The sequence below is a fragment of the Nicrophorus vespilloides genome, unplaced genomic scaffold (assembly GCF_001412225.1).
Source record: "Nicrophorus vespilloides isolate i.1.1-1 unplaced genomic scaffold, Nicve_v1.0, whole genome shotgun sequence".
NCBI lineage: Eukaryota > Metazoa > Arthropoda > Insecta > Coleoptera > Silphidae > Nicrophorus > Nicrophorus vespilloides.
The window spans coordinates 96,406-116,402 of NW_017098966.1; the positions used below are offsets into that span (position 1 = coordinate 96,406).

Below are 19,997 nucleotides of genomic sequence, written 5' to 3' on the forward strand. Positions count from 1 at the left end.
GTTTGGGCAGCGACGAATGGCTTCTCCTTATGAAGTGTAGAAGTGCAATTTGATGTGAAATAACTAGACATATTTGATTTCATTAAACTGTACACATTATACTTTATTAATAAAAATACATCCTATAACTATGTTATAAATAAAATCACATGTACTTAACCTAGTGCATCTACTTATTCCTACTAACCACTGTATTATATTTTGTATTAACAATATATAGTAGTTAAGCAGTGTTTTCTATTGAAGACGTAACAAAGACATAGAACTCAATATATAATATACGAACATTAAAGTCGATAGAAAGTTTTGATTGATGGATACATCCTAATATATTTGTTAGGATGTTTTATTTGTCATTTTAGCAACTTAATTTATCATCAACAAATATTATATTTAACCCTTGGTAATATAGAAGAAAGGAAACCCTGCAAAGGGAGGGGTGCACAAGAAGGGTGTTTGGACGTGTGGTACTTCTGTGAAAAGTCTTACTCATTAAATCCTCTCCTCTATCTTCACCATTATCATGGTCCCTCGTTTAACTTTAGTTCCGTATGATTGCTGTTCTAATGCAGTTGACACTATTGTCCTTCACTGTCATTGTCACCCCTGCGCTTTTCAGTGTCACTACCACTTTAAGGTCCTTTCACGATGAGTATCAATGACCTTAAAGTGGGTCTAATATATATTCTATCATAATGATTGAATTTAGTTTTAATATAACTAACCTCTTGCACCTGATATTCATTATATCTTACTCTTACGAATTTGTTGATATGTCCCAAAGATCCACCACCTATGTTTGAATTCATCTTCTCTCAAGTTATTGTCATTTCAGCTTTTGTATCCACAAGACATATAACATAAACAAAAAATCTTAAAACCTTTTTTTACAATTAAGATTAGCTTAAACCGAATAAACCAAACTCAGAAATCACTTTCTGCTTGATTCTGCATTTACCTATGTTTGTAATCAGCATTAATAATGGAATTAATGGAGAGCACCCCTGATAAGTATCTTACTATGATGTTCCACAACTCTTAGCTCTTCATCATTTCGCCAACAAACGCCTCTGCTTCAAGCAGGTCTCCAAGATTTGCTCCCGCCTCGTGCTTATTTATCCATCTGCAGCATGTAAAGAAAGTGTGTTCTGGGTTGTCAATTAATCGTCCAGCTTCTTCGCTAAAGAAACCAAATCTAATCCGACTTTCATTATGAATTACCATAATAAAAAGATATTTTACTAAAAGTTATTATTGCTAAACTTTCTTCCTAACAATCCCAATAAAAACTATATTAACTTTATCTAATCTAAACTATAGGATCTAATAAAAAACTAATAAAGTTAATCCACCCCAATCAATCAAATATCAGACATTCCTATCAAATGATAAAAAGTAAAATTGAAATCAATTGATGTTTTGGGTCGCGATGAATGGTTTGTCATTGGGATGTGGGAGTGCAATTCGATGTGGTAATGGTCATGAGGAGCTGAAAAATTGGAACTCAATTAAAGGAATCGGTTTTGCTCTTTCTCTTTTTCTCCATCAATGAATATATCTGTATGGCATATTCAATGGGGCAGACGCGTAGGCCCCAGCCAGCTCTGCGGAGAATACGAAATTAATTTTAAAGATTTACAACGGTTCCGCCCTTTTGGAGCGGGGTGTGTATGTGCTTGTGAGTGTTTGCGCTTCGAGCTAGAAAGAGACGAAGAGGCGAGGATAAAAAAGGGAGGAACAAAGAGAAGAAAAAATAAAAAAGAAAGGAATGGAAACGACGAGTAGGAAAATAATATAAAAGCAGCGCACACAAACTGCCGAATGCATAATGAAAAAGACGTCTGGTCGGATTTTTTCGCGGATGCGTCACGCGACTGTCTACTTTGGAAATGATGCGAAATGCTCTCTCTCTCTCTCTCAATCTCCACTCTTTCTCTCTTCCATCTCTCGCCGCTTATTTTCATATTTTATTTTTCCTCTTCATCTTCACCTCGTCTTTCTCCTCTTCCTCATCCTCCACCTCCTCCTCTTCTTCTTCTTCCTTATTTATCGCCTGCATAATGGGCCGTTGGGGCCTCCTCTGAAATATAGCATCGTTAAATTTCATGTGGCCCCCCTCTGTCTCTCGCTCTCCGGCTTTCTCTTCCTCACCAAAGGCTCCGGTGGTGTTGCTCTCTTAATAATCAAATATTAAAAACGTTTACGGTCGCAGGTGGGTTATTCAGGGGCCGCGCAACTCGAGCGACATCTCTTGCGGCGGCCCCAAATGCCGTTTTAATTAATGCCGTGCCCCCTGTAAGTACGCCCCTGACATATTGTTACTTACACCTATTAATTTTTGTCAACCGCTCGGGGGGCTGCTCCTCCCTTCCGCTCCGCCAAATTAATTACACTTTTTAACGTTATTAATATTATTCAGCTGATAAAAATCTCCGTCGCTCTCACTGACAACCTGGAAAGCCCTCCTCTTTCAACAACCACTGCAGAAATATATAAATGACATTTAAATATTTTAACACGAGATTCATTTGATTAGAGTATATCCTGTCATAATTACTTTTCATTAAATCAAGGATGTACACACAACATTCAGCAATTTCTTGGTTGTCTCTAAAACAGAATTTCTATGTTTTCTAGCCATAGATCATTCAACCATGTTTAATGTATAAATGTTTCGAATAACATCGGTTTTCAACCTATGGATTGCGTTATTTTTTAATGGGTCGCGAAATGTCAGCTGTCACCATGTGTCAAAGCGAGGAACTGGTGAAAAAATATTAGCAATTGGATAGCACTACAACTACAAACAAATATGTTGACTAGCGCGGTAAAAAGTTGAGAAACGTTGCCGTATAATATAGTCCACTATAAATATGCAACTTTAATAGCATTTTACAATATAAGTATCTATGAACTTAACGTGGGTTTGATTGCTTTAAATTGAAGAATAGCAATAAATAAGTCCAATGGAAATGCATTTACATAACTAATCTTGAAATAATTTTGAATTCAATTTTCTTTGAATTAACTAAAACATCAAGGAAATCTCGTTTTGACCCAATGTGATAATTCTCATTTTGCAAACCATTAAAAATTTAACACGACCCAATTTTGGGTTTACATCACCATAACTATAAATTAAAAATTATATTTACTAATGTTTAAAGGTAATGAACTATTATTTTTATAAGTAATTAATTTACGGTAAAGTGTACGTTCGTATAAGTCAATTAATCATCCGTTTTGTATACGCATTATGTAAGTCAACAGAGCGTTTATTTTAATTTTAAATATCACTCTTTTTTGGGTCGTGTAGACATTTCATTGTGTCAGAAGCAAGTATGACACAATAAGAAAATACATGATTTTCCTAATTTAATTAAATGGTACATACTTAGAAGAAATCTATTACAATTATTGTTATTGATAACTTAGCGGTTTTTAAATCTTAGTTAATAAGTAAATATATGGTTATAAAAACAAATATAATTAATTTGAAAACAATATATACTGTCAAAAGTTATGTAACTGTAAGTTATTTAATATTTGTTTGCTGTACGTAAAAGATCAACTATGTGGATTGTTTGTTGAAACAAAAAAGTGTATTGATCGTTTACTGTCTATAAACTCGTGAGTGAATGTTGTAAATGATAATGTAAATACATCAATTTGTATAACAACCAATCTGTAAGCCATCACTATGTTCGAATCGTTTTATCATGAATCAACATTACAGAATACATATAAATATTTAGTGACTAGCTTACGTCACATAACTGATCTCTTAGATAAATCGTCCATCCATCTCCTACGGAATAATTCATATCAAGTATTTCACTTCAAATATTTGTAAAATCTTATAATTCAAGTAAAATCTTTGTTAGATTGATTTAAATACTTATCAAAAATACTTGAAATAAATACATTTGAATTAGATTTTTACAATAATTTATATTTTCTACATAAATTAGTTATTTATTTGTTCTAGTATCATTGAAATGAGTTTTTTCCCTATTGTTTGCACATGCATATTTATCTAAATATTTTACTTTGATGCAGCAGTTTCTTCTTTAATTAAACCTAATTGAGAAAAAAGGTAATAGTTTTGCTAATTTTCTTTGAATATTTGTTTTTTAAATCGTCAATTTTTAATAAGTATTAATAATACATTTATAAAAGTTTAGAATATTACACATTCTAATGGATATCATAAATTTCCTAATATTTTATAATATTCTTGTGATTTTTTTTAATATTTTATCTATTGATAATTGTAAGTAACAATCTTCACTAGGTTGATCGTAAAGGTCAGATAAAATAAAATGAAAATGGCAAGATTTTTGTCAATCATTTACTTCTTGTCCGATTTCAATTAAGTATTAAAGTCCAGTTTCTTGCAACCTTGTAGAATATTTTGATAGACTTTTTATTTGTTATGAAAAAAAAACTCTAAGATGTTATCATTAAAAACTGAACGATGTTTTTTCTAAAGGTAGTCAAGTGCTGTAATAAAAGGTGAATGTACTTAAACAATTCGAGATACCATATAAAGTCAAGTGGACGAAGTTGAAATAGATTGTAACGTTTGAAGTATTCTAACGCTGATTAACTTATACACGGAGATAGAAAAAAGTAAAATAAATAAACGTTTAAATTAATTGGCATTTGATCTCAATCATATTCTATTCAAAACACCACTAATCTCCATTCGTATTTCGACTTGTGACTCATGTATATACTTATAATTTTGTATGCTGGTGTGTGAATCGTTTATCTTGTTATTGAGATGTTTAAATATGCGCGATAACTTTAATTAATTGTTAAAAATTCCGTTCGGAATTTTATTTATACGTGCACGCACGATGTCACACACTTGTTGCATATCATATAGATTGAATTTGTAGTTGTTGAGTCGGGTCCAAAGATCAGAGCCATTAAAAGTCCGAAGCTCCTGATTAAGATGGAATATCGTGGAGAGTGGCACGGTTATAAATACAAATTTAATTGCCCAATAATATGTATGTGGGTCGCTTTGCATATCTCTACTTTTCGAAAGGATACAACAACTGAAACTAAAGAAAACGAAAAACAAACTGGAGTACACTCCTATTAATATTTATGTGCTCGGCGATAATGGGCCGCGATAAAATCGGACACGATGAAATGTCCGTACGCCCAAAAAAAAATAAAAGAGTGAAATTTAACAGTAAAGTCAACGCTCAGTTTCACGTACGTAATGTCTACACAAATGGTAAGCCAATGTGCGCGTAAAACGAATGATAATTGGCATATACGACTGCGTTTGTTCGCACGAACGTACAACTTTCCGTCAGTGATTTATTTTTAATTACACATAAAAATTTTATCTCATGATCATTCAATGTAAATTTTAAACGAATAAGATCAATAGTCCATTGAATGTGATTTTTTTATGTTGCAATAAATTTTATTGTTATTATATCAAAGAAAATTTCAATTAAATAATATTGAGTAAGTTAATAATAGCATTAAATTTACATGATAAATATTTAAATTTTTAATCATCAATTATCTGGATAAATACCAATTTATTACATGCCATTTAATTTAAGTTGAAATTATTGGCAGTATACCATAAATTAATATTAATGTAACTATTAACAATCCAAATTTATACACAATATCTGATAAACTTACTGGTAAGCTTGAAACATCTTCGTTATGGATACACAAATTACTGTACGTTAAATTATAAATCTTATGTTCGTATAATTAGAAGTTAGTAGCAAATACATATTTCAATTATATTTCAGTAAAACTCTGATGATTGTTTTTTCTTAAACATCTTTCATCAAACATATTTCAATCTGATTTGAACAAAAGTCAAATTCCACTTCATCATTGTACGTTCAAACGGATATTGGTACGTTAGTTCGGTAAAAAGTCATGTCATATCATAAAAGAATGTACGTTAAGTGAACGTTGATTAAATTAAAATGAAATGAGTATCCGTGGAAAATAAAACTAAAAAAACAATGTTGTTATACGCTCTTACTTTGTTTTTTTATGTATTTGGTATAATGAAATTTTAATATAAACATTTATTTCAGTAGCGCGGATCCCAATTAACATAATAACGCAATAAAATTCCCGCGGCAACAATAATAAGACAACCAGCTTCAATTAAAGTAACATCTCGTTGCTAATTAATGTAGTACACAACAGAGTGGCCGGTGGCTCGGACATAATAGGCTCCACTTTATTAATGACCCTCATCTTCTTGTACGTTACGATGTTTTAATAATTCAAGTTCGGTGCTAGGTTTTGTTTGGTTTCAGGTTGATTGATGATCGGACTAGGAACGTAGAAGTGTTTTCTTTTCTCCTTGAGGTTCGGGCCGGATAGAATGAGGCAAATGGAAGAGAGGATGGGCGGATGGAAGAAAAATTGTAGCGAGTTCAAGATGTCGTAAATGTAGCTGTAAATGCGGACGGTGCGGAGGCGGATCGAGACGGGGGAAACGAGACCGGCAATAAGCTCAGAATTAGTCGGGATTTATCGATTTACTTAGTACGCGCCACCATTTTTTCACCCTCGCGTCACTCTCATATTAATACTTCTCTCCCTTCCTTCCGAAAACGCTTCTATTTGCTCGTTCTTTTTTTATTCCATCTCCTTTAAAAGGGACTATAATGAGAGTCTTCAAAATTCTTTAGGTAACTCTATCCGTATGCGAGGAATATCAATTCGCAGGATATCGACAACTGATAATATATGATATTCATCCTTTCGAAAATATTGATATAATCACAGATTCAAGATTATTATTTTATATAATTTATCAGTTAATTGGTATTTATCTATTGTCTACTCTCAGTGATTACATCTGAAACTTCCATTGACGTCAAGTATAATAAATACAATTTACAATGAAATGAAAACTACTATAACCAGTTTTTTATTCATATAATTGGTAATTAAAAATTTAAATATTTTTAATCAACATACCTATTAATATAACCATTTATTACACAATTTAATGTTTTCATCAGTGACATACACAAACAACAATTGATTAATTTATATTCAAATTTTAATTTCTTTAAAGAAAATCAAATAATTATTATAGCACAATTCACAATTATATAAGAAAACAGGATTTGTATCTTATGTAACTAATTGTAAAAAAAACTGTTGATTACTAATCATACATAATCAAAATGCATGTTTACCTTAAAAACATTATTTACAAACGTTCAATGTCAATTTTCCAGGTATAAACTATTGATTTTATACGTAATTAAAAATGATTGATTGATTTCTAATACAACTTTCTAGTAATGGCAACAATAGTATTTTATTCCTAGAAATAGTTTGAATTCTTTGTGTTTTTGAATTATGCATTGTTTCAACATAAGAGCAAAACAAAAAGTGGTATTGTTTATCATGTTTTCAAATAAACAAAATTTAACAACAACAGCACAACAATTGTAGTCTGACGATAAGAAAGAACTTCAACTCCTACAATTAATTTTGATTTATTTAAGTGCATGACCGAGTAAATTTATTCAATTATTGTCAATACATTTAACAGGAGAATTATGTTCCAGGAATTTTCCATATTTTTTTTTTCTTAATATCACTTTTACGGTTTCCAAGAATCTATTTGCTGATACTATGGCAATATATATCATCTACGTTTTATGTGTATCGCGTTCAGTAGTTTATTTTCTGCCTGGAAAAGTATAAAAATACATAATTTATTGAAGATGTTTGCATTATCTGCAAAAGGCGAGCATCTAAGATTAATTTAATATATAAATAAACTCATTATTAAGATTAAGTTCACCGAAACTAATCCAACCGAAGAAATTGATTCTCTTTGTATTTTCTATACTTTACTTCTTTTTATTTAAAAAAAAATCTACAATAATATTATGTAGATCAAATTGAGAAAAAAAAACATTTCATTGAAGTTAATTAATGCAATAACGTACATTAATTTAAGGTACGTTTGATAATAATTGATATATTATTTACAACATTCCGATAAAAAATGAACGTTAGTATGAACATCTAGTACGTTCGTGAAGATATATCAAAATTAATCGTTTTATTAACGTACATTCCCATAGAATATGGTAATTTGAGTAAGTTAATTGAGCGCTTACTATATATCAATATTATTCAAAACTTTCCATATGTCTATTATTTTACATAGTTTTCTTTGATAAGATTCTATGTTTCGTTTAAGTGCATGTCACCTTTTAAGCAGGCGAGTATGTGACGAGAAGCTATAATTAAAAAAGTTTTCTTAAAGTATTTCAGTATTTCATATTTATAGATGAAGGGGGAAAAAATGATTATCTCATTTTTATTTCTAGATTGACTTTCGGAGGTGCGTGTTGAAAGAGTAAGAGAGATATAGGAATGGGAAAAAAATAAATAAAATAAGAAGTAGGATGAATAGATGGAAGCCCTGTGCGGAGCGTGACAATTACCAAGTAAGTTGAGTCGAGTTATTTTCGGTGTTCCGAAGCAAGTGTATATGAATTGTGGGATAATTAGTGTGGATGTGTCGAGTGGGTGGTCGTTTCCATGGGGGTGTCTCATTTATGTCTTCGTCGTGGTATGGAACGGCTGGTACCTAGCGTGATGTGTAACCGCACCGTCTATATCACCGCCCCACACAATGATGATGATCGCGTGCGAACGCCGTGTCGTGAGCGAATTAAATAACGTTGCTCAAAGATTTACCGCGCGAGGAGTCCATTACCCACGGAACAATGGTCACGAACCTCCACCAAACCATCATGATTCACTGCACCCCCGATGCCTGTTTTGATCCTGGCAAAGCGGTTTGCTCGAGAGCTTCCAACCTTTGACAACTACCCAACTACTTCCTTATTTTATTACCTCAGTTAACTTTATGTGTGTATGTGTATATATATATATACACAACGTTGTACACGTGCATTTTTTTTTTGTTTGCAAAACATTTCGTGTTTTAGACCAGAAGCGAACGAAGCTGATGAAGAGAGAAATAAGAAAACTAAAAAGAGAGAGAAAAAAAATGAGAGAGTGTAGGAAGTTTTCGGATGGAGCGGCTATTTTCTTCGTCTGGCGTGATATAGTGAAATATCATGTTCGGAATATAATTGCAGTTTATGCGGTATCATTCAATAATAACACGGCACGTTAACATTTATAAAGCTGTCAGGCTAAAGTCGAATGAATGACAAGCCAGACCATTAGCTATTATAGTTTATTCAATGCGGCCGTGTATAATGAAGAGAGAAGAGCGATTCCGATGACCACTAGCGGTTCACACCCGCAACCACCTATCTGCTCATTAGCTAGCGCTGCCGCACTCTATCAACATTAAATTAACCGCCAGCCGTGTTACTAAACACTACATATTAGTATAGAATATAACCGCTTGTCGCATATACACAAAGCCCATAGTTTATTCCATCGATCCCGAATGCATTACCAACCAACACCCTTCCCACCACGAGCGCTCCCCCACAGAATTATAAATATTAGCACATCCAAATTATCCTCTTCTGCTTGTTAAGATTATATTATTACTTCATTATTAATACTTCAAATTATCTGTTTTTTCTTCTAAACATAAAATGTAGTTGCGAAACAATTAACACGTGCATATTAACTGTATTGTTTTTTCAAACAAACCAAAAATCAATCTACCTATAACGGTCCTTTACATCTTTTTAACGTTTCAAATATGGTTAAATCACGGTCTAAATTAAAATGGAAATAAGTATATGCATACATATGATTCCGACGGCAAAATGTACGTTGGTATAAATGTTGATTACGTTCGTGTGAACGAATTAACACAAAAAATGTAAATGAATGCTCCGTGACAGATTACGAAATTGTATATTTCTATGGATATTCATACGCAAATTCGGTCAAAATGACGTAAATAATCATGTATATATTATAGAATGTATATTAAATTTATTTTAAGTGAGTGCTCATTTTTACTCTATCAAATCATAGTTAATCTATTAAGGTGAATAATATTTATTCTCTAATTCACAAATTTCTGAACTTAGAAATTAATATAAAAATAGCTTTACTATATCAACTACCTGATAAATCACAAATTGAATCATTTGTCTCGGATTGTACTCGATTGGGTATAAATACAATCTCATTGTAATAAAACAGACAATTTGTTTGAGTTTATTTTGTGTTTTATCTTATTATTAAACGAAGTTCAGCACAACAAAACTTTCAGTATCCGACTTAGTACAAATTGTGTTATAAAATATGTACTTTTTGTTAATTTTATACTTATTAATTAAAATAAGCTTAAAATTATTGGATTGTCTAAATTGAAGTAACTATTAAAACTTGTAAATCAAACATACTAAATATACTCAATATAGACAACGTCTCGTTTGCAAGAGGCAATTAACTCGAAGATTAGTAGATTCTCAGTTGATGTGGAACATTAGTTTACTGACATGTGAATTATATACTAGTATCGTTTGCACAACGCGATGAATAATGTCCAACCTAATTTAACTCTAACTCGAAGATAGATGTCTAACATTTCTTAACTCTACGATAACAAATGTTATAAATATATTTCTAACTAATTATACTTATCTCGAAATTCTTTAGCAATAAGATTGTTATTGCTGATTCTAATAATATATTTTACAAGTATTTCGAATTCTCAATAATTTTATATGTGTTATTGTAGATTCGTGTTGCTGATTATATTTCATATACCGTAGCTTCACTGCGTTTTAATATAACTTTATAAATTAACTGGCAGTCTGCGGAGAATTGCGAGTTTTATTGCTATAGTTTCTAACATTTCTTTTCTATCGGATTTAATAAAGTTTGGTATTAAAATTATTGACTTATACTATATTCCGTATATTCAACACTATAATTACATTGCTTTTATCAAATAATTTAAAGTTTACCGTCAAGTTAAATCATATATGAATAATATTGATTGTATAAATAGTTACAAATATATTAGAAATTTGCATCATGAAATATTGTTATAAACATTTTGAAGATGTAAACATTTTTTTACTTACCGTTACATTATTAAATGCTTTAACATATTATATTAAGATAAGTATTTTTGTTAGTAAATAACTCACCTTTGATTTTATGAACCATTCACATAGTAAAATAGTGTGTTGAAAGTTTTTTTAAAGAACTAGTCACTATATAGACAATTATCAACTTAAATTTCAATTTGAAAGAGTAAATATGAAAGTATATTTTCATATTTACAAACTATCAATGGTAATTTTATTGTAATTCTTGATTCATATTAATTATACTTAAAATTGTTGACATAGTATTTTATTGCTTTTTAACTGTTTGAAAACAGAATTAGAATAAGTGTTTTGAATTTTATCTAGTTCAATAAAAATTCGGTTGCAAAATAGGTTTGGAAAACTAAATTAGTTCACGTTCACATCGTTAAAAAGCAATACGTAACTCGGATAGAACTGCATCATTTGACTTTGTAAACTATTAGCACCATTAATGTGGTGTATCTAATAATTGGATAGTTACGTAATAAATGCAGTTTACAACTATAAAATTCATTAAAAAAGTAAACAGGTATTTAAAAAAAAAAACAAGACAATATATTAGCGAAATATTTAAATCTTTATTAAATATATGGAGAAACAGAAATAAAACTTAAAATCGAAACTAATCAAAATGCATAGGCTTGAATTGCTTTTCCAACCATTTCTTTTCTGATTTCAATAATAAAATAAAACATAATTAATATGGCTTTGATCCCTGAAAATTAATTGTCTGTAAAAAAAATCATAATAAAATAATCTAAAAGAACTATATTTCCGCCCCGTCGACGTACTCCAATTTTCGTAAGCTACTCCCGTGCCAAAAGAGTGACAGATAGATATCCACCAGGAATCCGTTCCCACGACTCCCGTTTTGTGTTCACCTCTTGTTTTTGCCACCCTTCTTCCATTTGCCGTAAAAATCGGTGATCACCTCGAGATTAACGCCGGCCGATTGGGCTAATCCCACGTAGCTAATCTCCCTGTTTTCCGTGTTATGCAAAGCGTTTACGTCGCCCATTAGGAGCGTGACTAAATTGGTGGCGCCCTTCTGTTGCTCCACCAAGTAATGGCAGCACTCTATAATTTGTATGTAAATGAAGGCATCCTTGTCCTTCTTTTTGGGATATTTGATGAACGGAATGGGACGATGCTCCTGCGGCCTCTGCGACCGGAAAAACCTATTGCCCTGACCGAACTGTTTCTCCAACCATCGGATCGCTTCCCTCGCCTCCGGCTTCTCCTTTTTCTGATCATCAAGGGCGGACAGCACTGCAAACAAATTGAAAACATGGACTCGTCACCCTTTTTCGTCCCTCCTCACTATTCTTGCTTCCACCCCTCAACCAACTCCAATATTTACATAAACATGCAATTAACTTACCAGCAGACGGCACCAACACGATGAACTTTTTCGAGTAGACTAGCTGCTTAACCATATAAATGTGTTTGATTAAGGCTTCCACGTCGACGACCAAATATGGAGATAGCGACATTTTCCCCTTCACTCGCAACTCTAAATCCTTCACCTCTGCCGCCAACCATAGCTGTCCCATGTTCTTCATCAATTGGCCCTTCGTTTCTCTCTCCTGTTTGCACTGCGCATTGTTCGCATCAGCATCCGGCATTTCCTGGACCGGAAATAATAATAATAAAAAAAAATAAATACAACGCAACCACGTAAAATGAAAACAATAGAAACTGAACAGCGGTGAAAAATATGTATGTATATATATTCCCAGTTTGATTCAAACCCACCAGTCTATAAATAAAATTAGTAGCAGCAGCAGCCGTTTTGAATGCTTATTAAATTAACCCTCCCTCGGATTTTCATTCAATTATCTATGCGGAGCGTGATTTTTAGGGATACGTAAAATAAAAGCCTCCCCCAGGGGTTTGGGTGGAGGCGTCAAGAGGCGAGGGGCGGCGGTGACAGTGGTAGCAGCGGCAGTCGCGGTGACTACTATATATATGCATGCTCCGAAAAGGGGTTGTCTTAATTAAACAAAGCGGGTCGCGTCGGCTCTACAAACCGGAAGTAATGTAATTACGCGCATTTCGCGAAAATTGCCTCTGAAATCGCACCAGACTCATTTGCATCTATATGGAATCGGGCGCATTTCGCTGCACGAACAAACTCTCCGGACGCATTCCGGACTCGCATCCTCGCTGTTTCCGGATCCGCGGCGTCGTAATGAGCGCCCGCGATATTTGCCGCCGCCCCCGTTCTCTCCCTCTCTTGAGCAATCAACCGCCCCCCAGATGGCCCTCGCCCTCTCATACAATACAACCCCTCTTTTCCGAACCCGCAAAACACCAGCGCCCACACGTTTTAACTATCTTTTAACTACTTTCCGCCTCCCTTGAATCACGATCCCGGAAACTTGCGCACCCAATTTGCAAAGACCCATTTTTCACACCCATCCAATTACACTTCATAATTATTTAAACGATTTTCACCACGGTAAAACTAACAATCATTTTCAACGTACCTCGATAACGAACTTATACTTAATACTATGTTTATTAAATTGTAATTAAAATGAGCAATAATTAAAGGAATGAGGAATTCCACAATATACAATTACTTAGATTACTTCAAATGGCTCATAAACTAGAACTCCTTTATTGAAAACAGTTACATTCTCCTTAGAAACTTTGATTTAAGTGTAATAAATGTTTACGACCATATTAAAATAGAAACGTACAAAGAAACATGAAATAATTAACATCTTAATTTACATTTTATAAGTTATAAATTAAGTGTGAGTTATTGAAAATATTAAATTTAAAAATTATGTTGCCGATATAATTGCATACAAATTTTCCCGATTGTAATACAACACGTTTTTTATATCAAACATTAGTTTTATATTAAGTTTTTTAAGCTCAAGAATAGGACCATATACACTACTCACAAAATTAATCATTTTACTAGTCTTGATACTACATAACGAACCTTTATTAAATTACAGTATTTTGAGAATCTTTTATTAATATTTCGACTCTTATTTTTTTCTTTAAATCAAAAAAAATATGCTTTTTAAGTAAAATTTGTCCGTTCTACAATTTTGAATTTTAATATTAGAAAAAAATATAAATTTCGGCATATTCTAGAAGAAAATTGTATTAAGATCCTTAAAAAATAATTTTATGCACTATTGCGTTTTAGTATTTGTAAAAGCATGTGAATGCGTCGAATAACAAATTAAATTTGACTTTAACTTTATTACTATAAGCTTTCTACGGAAAAGTAATTATTTATAGTATATTAAGGTCCATAAAATAATAATTTTAAGTTTAGGCGTATTGCAACAATTACGCAATAGATTTTCCGAATTCGAAAAATTAAAAGCTCGCGTGAATTCTTGATGTGCGATGATCTGTTTACGATGCAATTAACTTGGAACCGCAAATAAATATTTATATAAACCGTGTGCCAAATGTAAAATGTTAAACAAATAGTCGGAATAATAATGATAAAAGGAGCAATCCTATTTCTTACCATTTCATCAAAAATAGCCGGCGAATCCATCTGCTCGTTCTCCGACGATCCAATCATAACAGAGAACTCTCTGCTCTTTGCATCGTAGCCAACGCCGGTTTCGACATGCCGTGCCAAATATTCCCCGAAGCAGATCAGTTTCATTGATCTCACGAAGATTTCATCGTTTTTGCTCAAAACGATTCCGTATCTTAACTCGCTCTGAGCATTCTTAATGTTACAGCCCTTCAGCAGCAAATCTTCGGGCAATGCAATGTTCAGGTTCTCCTTCTTTCCGAAATCCAACTTCAATTTAGACTGGATCCGCTTTTGGTCGATGTTTATAAAATTGAGCAAGTTGCACAATTGCCCGAACAACGAACGCGTATTCTTTCCGCATGAATGTAATACGTCCAAATCGTTCATCAACCAGTCGGATAGAACCTTAATGCTCGGCATGTAACTCTCATCTTTTACAATATCAATCATCATGTCCACGTCTATAAGTTTGGACCTCTTCAGCAGCGCCGCAAGCGATTGCAAATCATCCTCTTTATTAATTTCTTCGTTATTGACTTGATCCTCTTCTTCCTCCTCCGAGCTGGATTCAAGTACTTCCGGTATGCTCTCATCTTCACTTTCAGAATCGGATAGCTCAATATCGCTTACATCGGATTCTTCGTCGCTGTCGCGCAGAAACTTCTTGCGTCTTCGCAAAACCTTCTTTTTCTGATTCTTTTCCGGTATCTGACTGTTCAGAACACCTTCTTGGATGTGATTCAACGTATGTTGTATTAATTGGGAATACACCGCCAAAGTAAATGCGACGATGCTGGACAAATGCTGCGAGTCCTTCTCCTTTTGAAGCTTTGTAATGCACAAAAGGCAAATAACGACTATTTTAAATATCATGTCGGCGGATAAGTAAGCTGGAGTTACCACGGAATCCGAATCCGTTTGATCGCCGTTTTGTGATCCGCTGCTCTCGCTGGGCACTGGCTTTGAATAAGACAAACATTCCTGTAATTCAACGTTCGTTTGGTGACAAAGGTCGTAAATGTGCGAGATTTTTTTATTAAAAAACCAAATGTCAGTTAATAAAAGGAATCTGGCTACAAAGCGTTTAATGCGTTCGTTCGGCTCGATTTCTATTATGCAATCGGCTTCTGGATTTTCAATAGGTATTTGTTCTAAATACTGTGAATTCTTTTCAAATAGCCGATGCAGGTTGTTTTCGGTACCCTCAAACGATTTTTTGCACATCATACACTGTATGTAATGATATATGGCATCCAAATGTTGATTAAGGGAAGACGCCAATGTACCAATTTGATTGTGTGGCATTCCATTATCTGGATTTAAGTGAAGCGCCTGAGAATAGTATCTTATGGCTAGGTTTGGATCCCAATTCGGGTATATTTCAAGCTTGTATCTGCACAAGTCTCCCAAATATATCAATGATCTATGAATGGACATGGAAGCCCATTCGAGGATTTTATCATTTGCATCTGATTTGGATGTAATAAGATAAAAATCAACACTCCCTTCCAAAGGTACATTGTATTCTGTTTGTAGCTTAGAGATGAAATGATGGTAATGTCCTATACCAGCATTAATGTGTGCTATAAGACTAGATTTCTCTTCAATTGTGTAATCTTTATTTCTGAGGATCTTCGATGTCGAGATCACATCATAGTAACACTTCCTCCACAAGTGTTCTTCAGCTTTCAGACCAAATGTTAATGGTTCTTTGAATATCAATCTTTCACAGTACTCTTGCAGTTTGCTGCGCAGCACCTGGACTGATGGCTTGAAAAGATCAAGAATTTTGTTGGCACATGCTCTTGCATCATCTAAACGTTTGCCTTGATCGCTTATTGATCTAAAAAGAAAAACAAAATATAAGTTAGAATTCAATTGAAAAACATTCAGTCACATGTACTACCTATAAATTTTTTTGGACTGCTCTTGTCCCTCCTTATGGTGACTATTTAGGTTATAAATTTTCTTCATTTCCACTTCACATTTTCTGTTTCTACCCTGGTCAAGAATTCAATAGAATATCATCTACACTCTTCGATACGGAATCCGTACTGCCCTCACTGGTCATCGTCATACCATTTTCAATTTTTAAGATGTATTTAGACACCATCACAATTTCTTATCAATTTGCATTTATTACAGTGCGTTTGTAACATTCTAGAATTATCACAAATTTGTTTCTACATCTATCGGATGGAGGCCACACTCGGAGATTTATACAAAGCAGTTTCCTGTTTGACGCACAAATCAACAACTCTCAGTTGTTCCACGCTCACGAAACAATTGATTTTATCCAGGATAAACAGAAATATCGATTGTTTTTATATCTCCCAGCGAGGAGAAGAAATTTGCGAATTAATGTTACTCGATTTTGAAATGACTGAAAGATTCTATATCAAAAAAAAGTAGGAATCGTTTTTGTCAGGAATCTGTGGCTCCATCTGGCTTTTTGACAGATGTCAAACATAACCGAACATAACCTCACAACTCGATTTTGCAGAGGCTGAAGATGGATGTTTCTGCAAAAATGCGTCAGGATATGCCCCCAGCCGGGGGCTACAAGCCAATTCCATACAAAAGAATCCCAGCGAAGACATTTTTCAGCGGTATGCTCAAATATTACTATATATTCTCTTAAAACTTTGCATTGCAATTACATAACATAACCTTTTTTAGGCTGGGCTTTAATTGGTGGATACCTGGGCATGACTGCTGGAGCTGCATATGTCTATTATTTGAATTGCAAAAGTGTCCATTATGAAGAAATTGAGAATAGGTCGGCAAACTTTGCTGTCTATCCCATGTTGACTGCTGAGCGTGACAGGGCTTTCTTGAAGCAGCTTATTCGTAACAGAGATGAGGAAGCCGACCTCATGAAGAATGTACCTGGATGGGAAGTTGGTACTTGGTATGGAGAACCTATTTACAAGACAACTAAGATTTTGCCAATGCCAACCATGCAAGAGTATTATATCCATAGCAATGTCAATGATCTTACTAAGAGGGCTCATCTTAGCTTGTGGTCTTAATCACTATAAAAAAAGCTGTGTAGATCAATACCTGTGTAAAATAAATTATAGAGTAATAAAAATGTGTTATTTATTCTTATTGATTTTTGAATTTCATCAATTTAATGTAATCAAATGATTCAATAAGTGATAAAATAAACATTTAAACAAGAATTATTTATGAATCTTATTCTTTCAATTTCATTTTTAAAAGAATATAATCCAATAATCTAAGTATTCATTAAAATTAGAACCAATCTTATGTAGTGGATTCTTGTATTTCTTGAGTTTATATAGAAAACATTTTTCAGTACATTTTCAACATATTTATTTGTACTTTACAGCAAATATTATAGTTTTATGAAAATATTCAATAAATTAGAAAAATTAGGATGTTATTTTAGTAAAGAGAAAATTAAAGTAAACGTAAAATTTCAGTACATGAATAATTTATTTGGTAATCTAAATATTTGTTGTAACCTTAAACTTCATAAATAATTAAAAGAAAAAACTATGAAACTCGTAGATCTTTGCTTGCGGATTAAGAATCCGTTACTTTAATATAAGTACAAGAAAATTAAGTGCGTAATTAAAAATAAATATTTGTTATTCAATTAATAATTTTATTTATTTACTTAATGCTAAATGTTATATACATTTGATAAACATTAATAGAAATTTAGTTTAACATAAACATTAAAGTATTAATTTAGAATATGAAATTTGCTCGAAATTTGAAGTGAAGTCTAACTGAAAACTAGACTTTGAAGTGTGATTAACTATGAAATAATATGAAGGAAATGTCCAGTTGTTGAATAAACCATATAATTTACGGTTTGTGAAAATATGCAGGAAGTTTCTTAAAACTAAGCCCCGTTATTTATGAACGTAATAAAATGAAATCAGCAACAGTGCTGACATTTAATCCTTCATATACCTTTATATTCAATACTTATATAAATAAAGGTATTAAAGAGATCCGATAATCAATATAGCAGTTGTTTTGTGACTTTTAGAGCGCAATTATCATAAGTTATATATTATGTTATTAGTAAGTTATATAGGGCACGTATATACATAATCCTTTTCTTCTGATCCTCTTACTGCGTTTCTCGATGGCGCGAATGATTAATCAGCGATGTTTTTTGGCCCAGTACCAAATAAGATCAATGGAAAACGGGTCAATGGTTCGATGCAGTGAAAACACGGTGATTAAAGTAAGTTATAATTAGTGAAGGAATGGAGGCGTAAAGCTGCCGTGCAGAAAACACTTTCCAGTTGGTAAACACCGGGGATCTGTGTTAGCTGCACATCCTACCGTAAACACTGATCGAAATAATAATTAATACGAACTCCGTGCGCTTTCAACTTTTGGTCGGCTCGCCAACTATATTTTTGATTTATAGTTTTGTTGCATTATAGTTTCGGTTATCTTCCGGTACAAAGATTGATTCCATAAAGTACAAAACTCGAACCAATTCGTACTCTCAAATAATCAACAGAATACTAACATTCTGAAGACTATCCTAACTCACATTGCAACAATTTAAATTTAGTATACGATTTATGTATGTTTTTTTATATTATGTAGCAAATTTTGATTGATTTATAAAAATACATAATAAATTATATAATTCCTTTTGGAAAATGATACATTATATGAAGTCAAATAATATTTCATAATAATAAACCGATTACAAAAAATATAATTTATATATAAAATTAAAAAAGTCAATCATTGGTATTTATACTTACTTTACCTCGATTTACGACTCTACGATGACTAAAATAAACCATTTAAGTATTTCTAATTTAATCTAAAATGTTCAAATTTAGACTAAATTTTGACTGTTTTAAATTAGTCAAAATCTACTATCACCCTCTCAATCGGTGACTATATTGCTTTGTTCAGTTAATGAACATTGTCCGTTTGATGACGATGTTCGCTATGGTTTATATAAACATACAAGAACCGATTTAAAAAACAGTTTTCGAATTTTTAACTATGCTTTTTAAAAGCTGAGAAAACAGAACCTATAAAATTCTAGAATATTATATAGAAATGAATAACAATAAATTACTATTTTTCAATTGCTCAAATATGTCGTTTTCCATTTAGAATTTCCAGAAAAAGAAAAAAAAACTTGCTACCGAAGTCCCAATTGATATACTTTAAGAAGCTATACAAGTTTAAAATATTCTGCTTAATTTTACATGTGAGAAGCACCGTTGTCATTGAGACCTAAGTATATAAATATTTCTATTATGGTCTATAAATTATTTCATCTCGTTTATCTCTTAATATTAAGACTTAATTCCTTTCCAATTTTCTATTTATTACATGAAGCTTAGTATTTAGCAATATTCTCATTTTATGCTTTTAATAAG

At 32.6% G+C, this 19,997-nt stretch overlaps 2 protein-coding genes across 2 annotated transcripts; one reads left to right on the forward strand and one right to left on the reverse strand.

Annotated features, from left to right (window-relative positions):
* Positions 1-11,679: 11,679 nt before the first annotated feature.
* Positions 11,680-16,955, reverse strand: LOC108563702 (protein SMG5). Its single transcript, XM_017922455.1, has 4 exons — positions 16,505-16,955; positions 14,581-16,441; positions 12,460-12,706; positions 11,680-12,347 (listed from the first exon to the last, which is right to left on the reverse strand). The coding sequence occupies exons 1-4, from the start codon at positions 16,570-16,572 to the stop codon at positions 11,956-11,958; spliced, it is 2,568 nt and encodes an 855-aa protein (XP_017777944.1). The 5' UTR covers positions 16,573-16,955; the 3' UTR covers positions 11,680-11,955.
* Positions 16,956-17,041: 86 nt separating this feature from the next.
* LOC108563703 (NADH dehydrogenase [ubiquinone] 1 alpha subcomplex subunit 13) lies at positions 17,042-17,703 on the forward strand. The gene is made up of 2 exons (XM_017922456.1): positions 17,042-17,207; positions 17,278-17,703. Exons 1-2 carry the CDS (start codon positions 17,111-17,113, stop codon positions 17,628-17,630), a joined length of 450 nt encoding a protein of 149 aa, XP_017777945.1. The 5' UTR covers positions 17,042-17,110; the 3' UTR covers positions 17,631-17,703.
* The last annotated feature ends 2,294 nt before the right edge of the window (positions 17,704-19,997 follow it).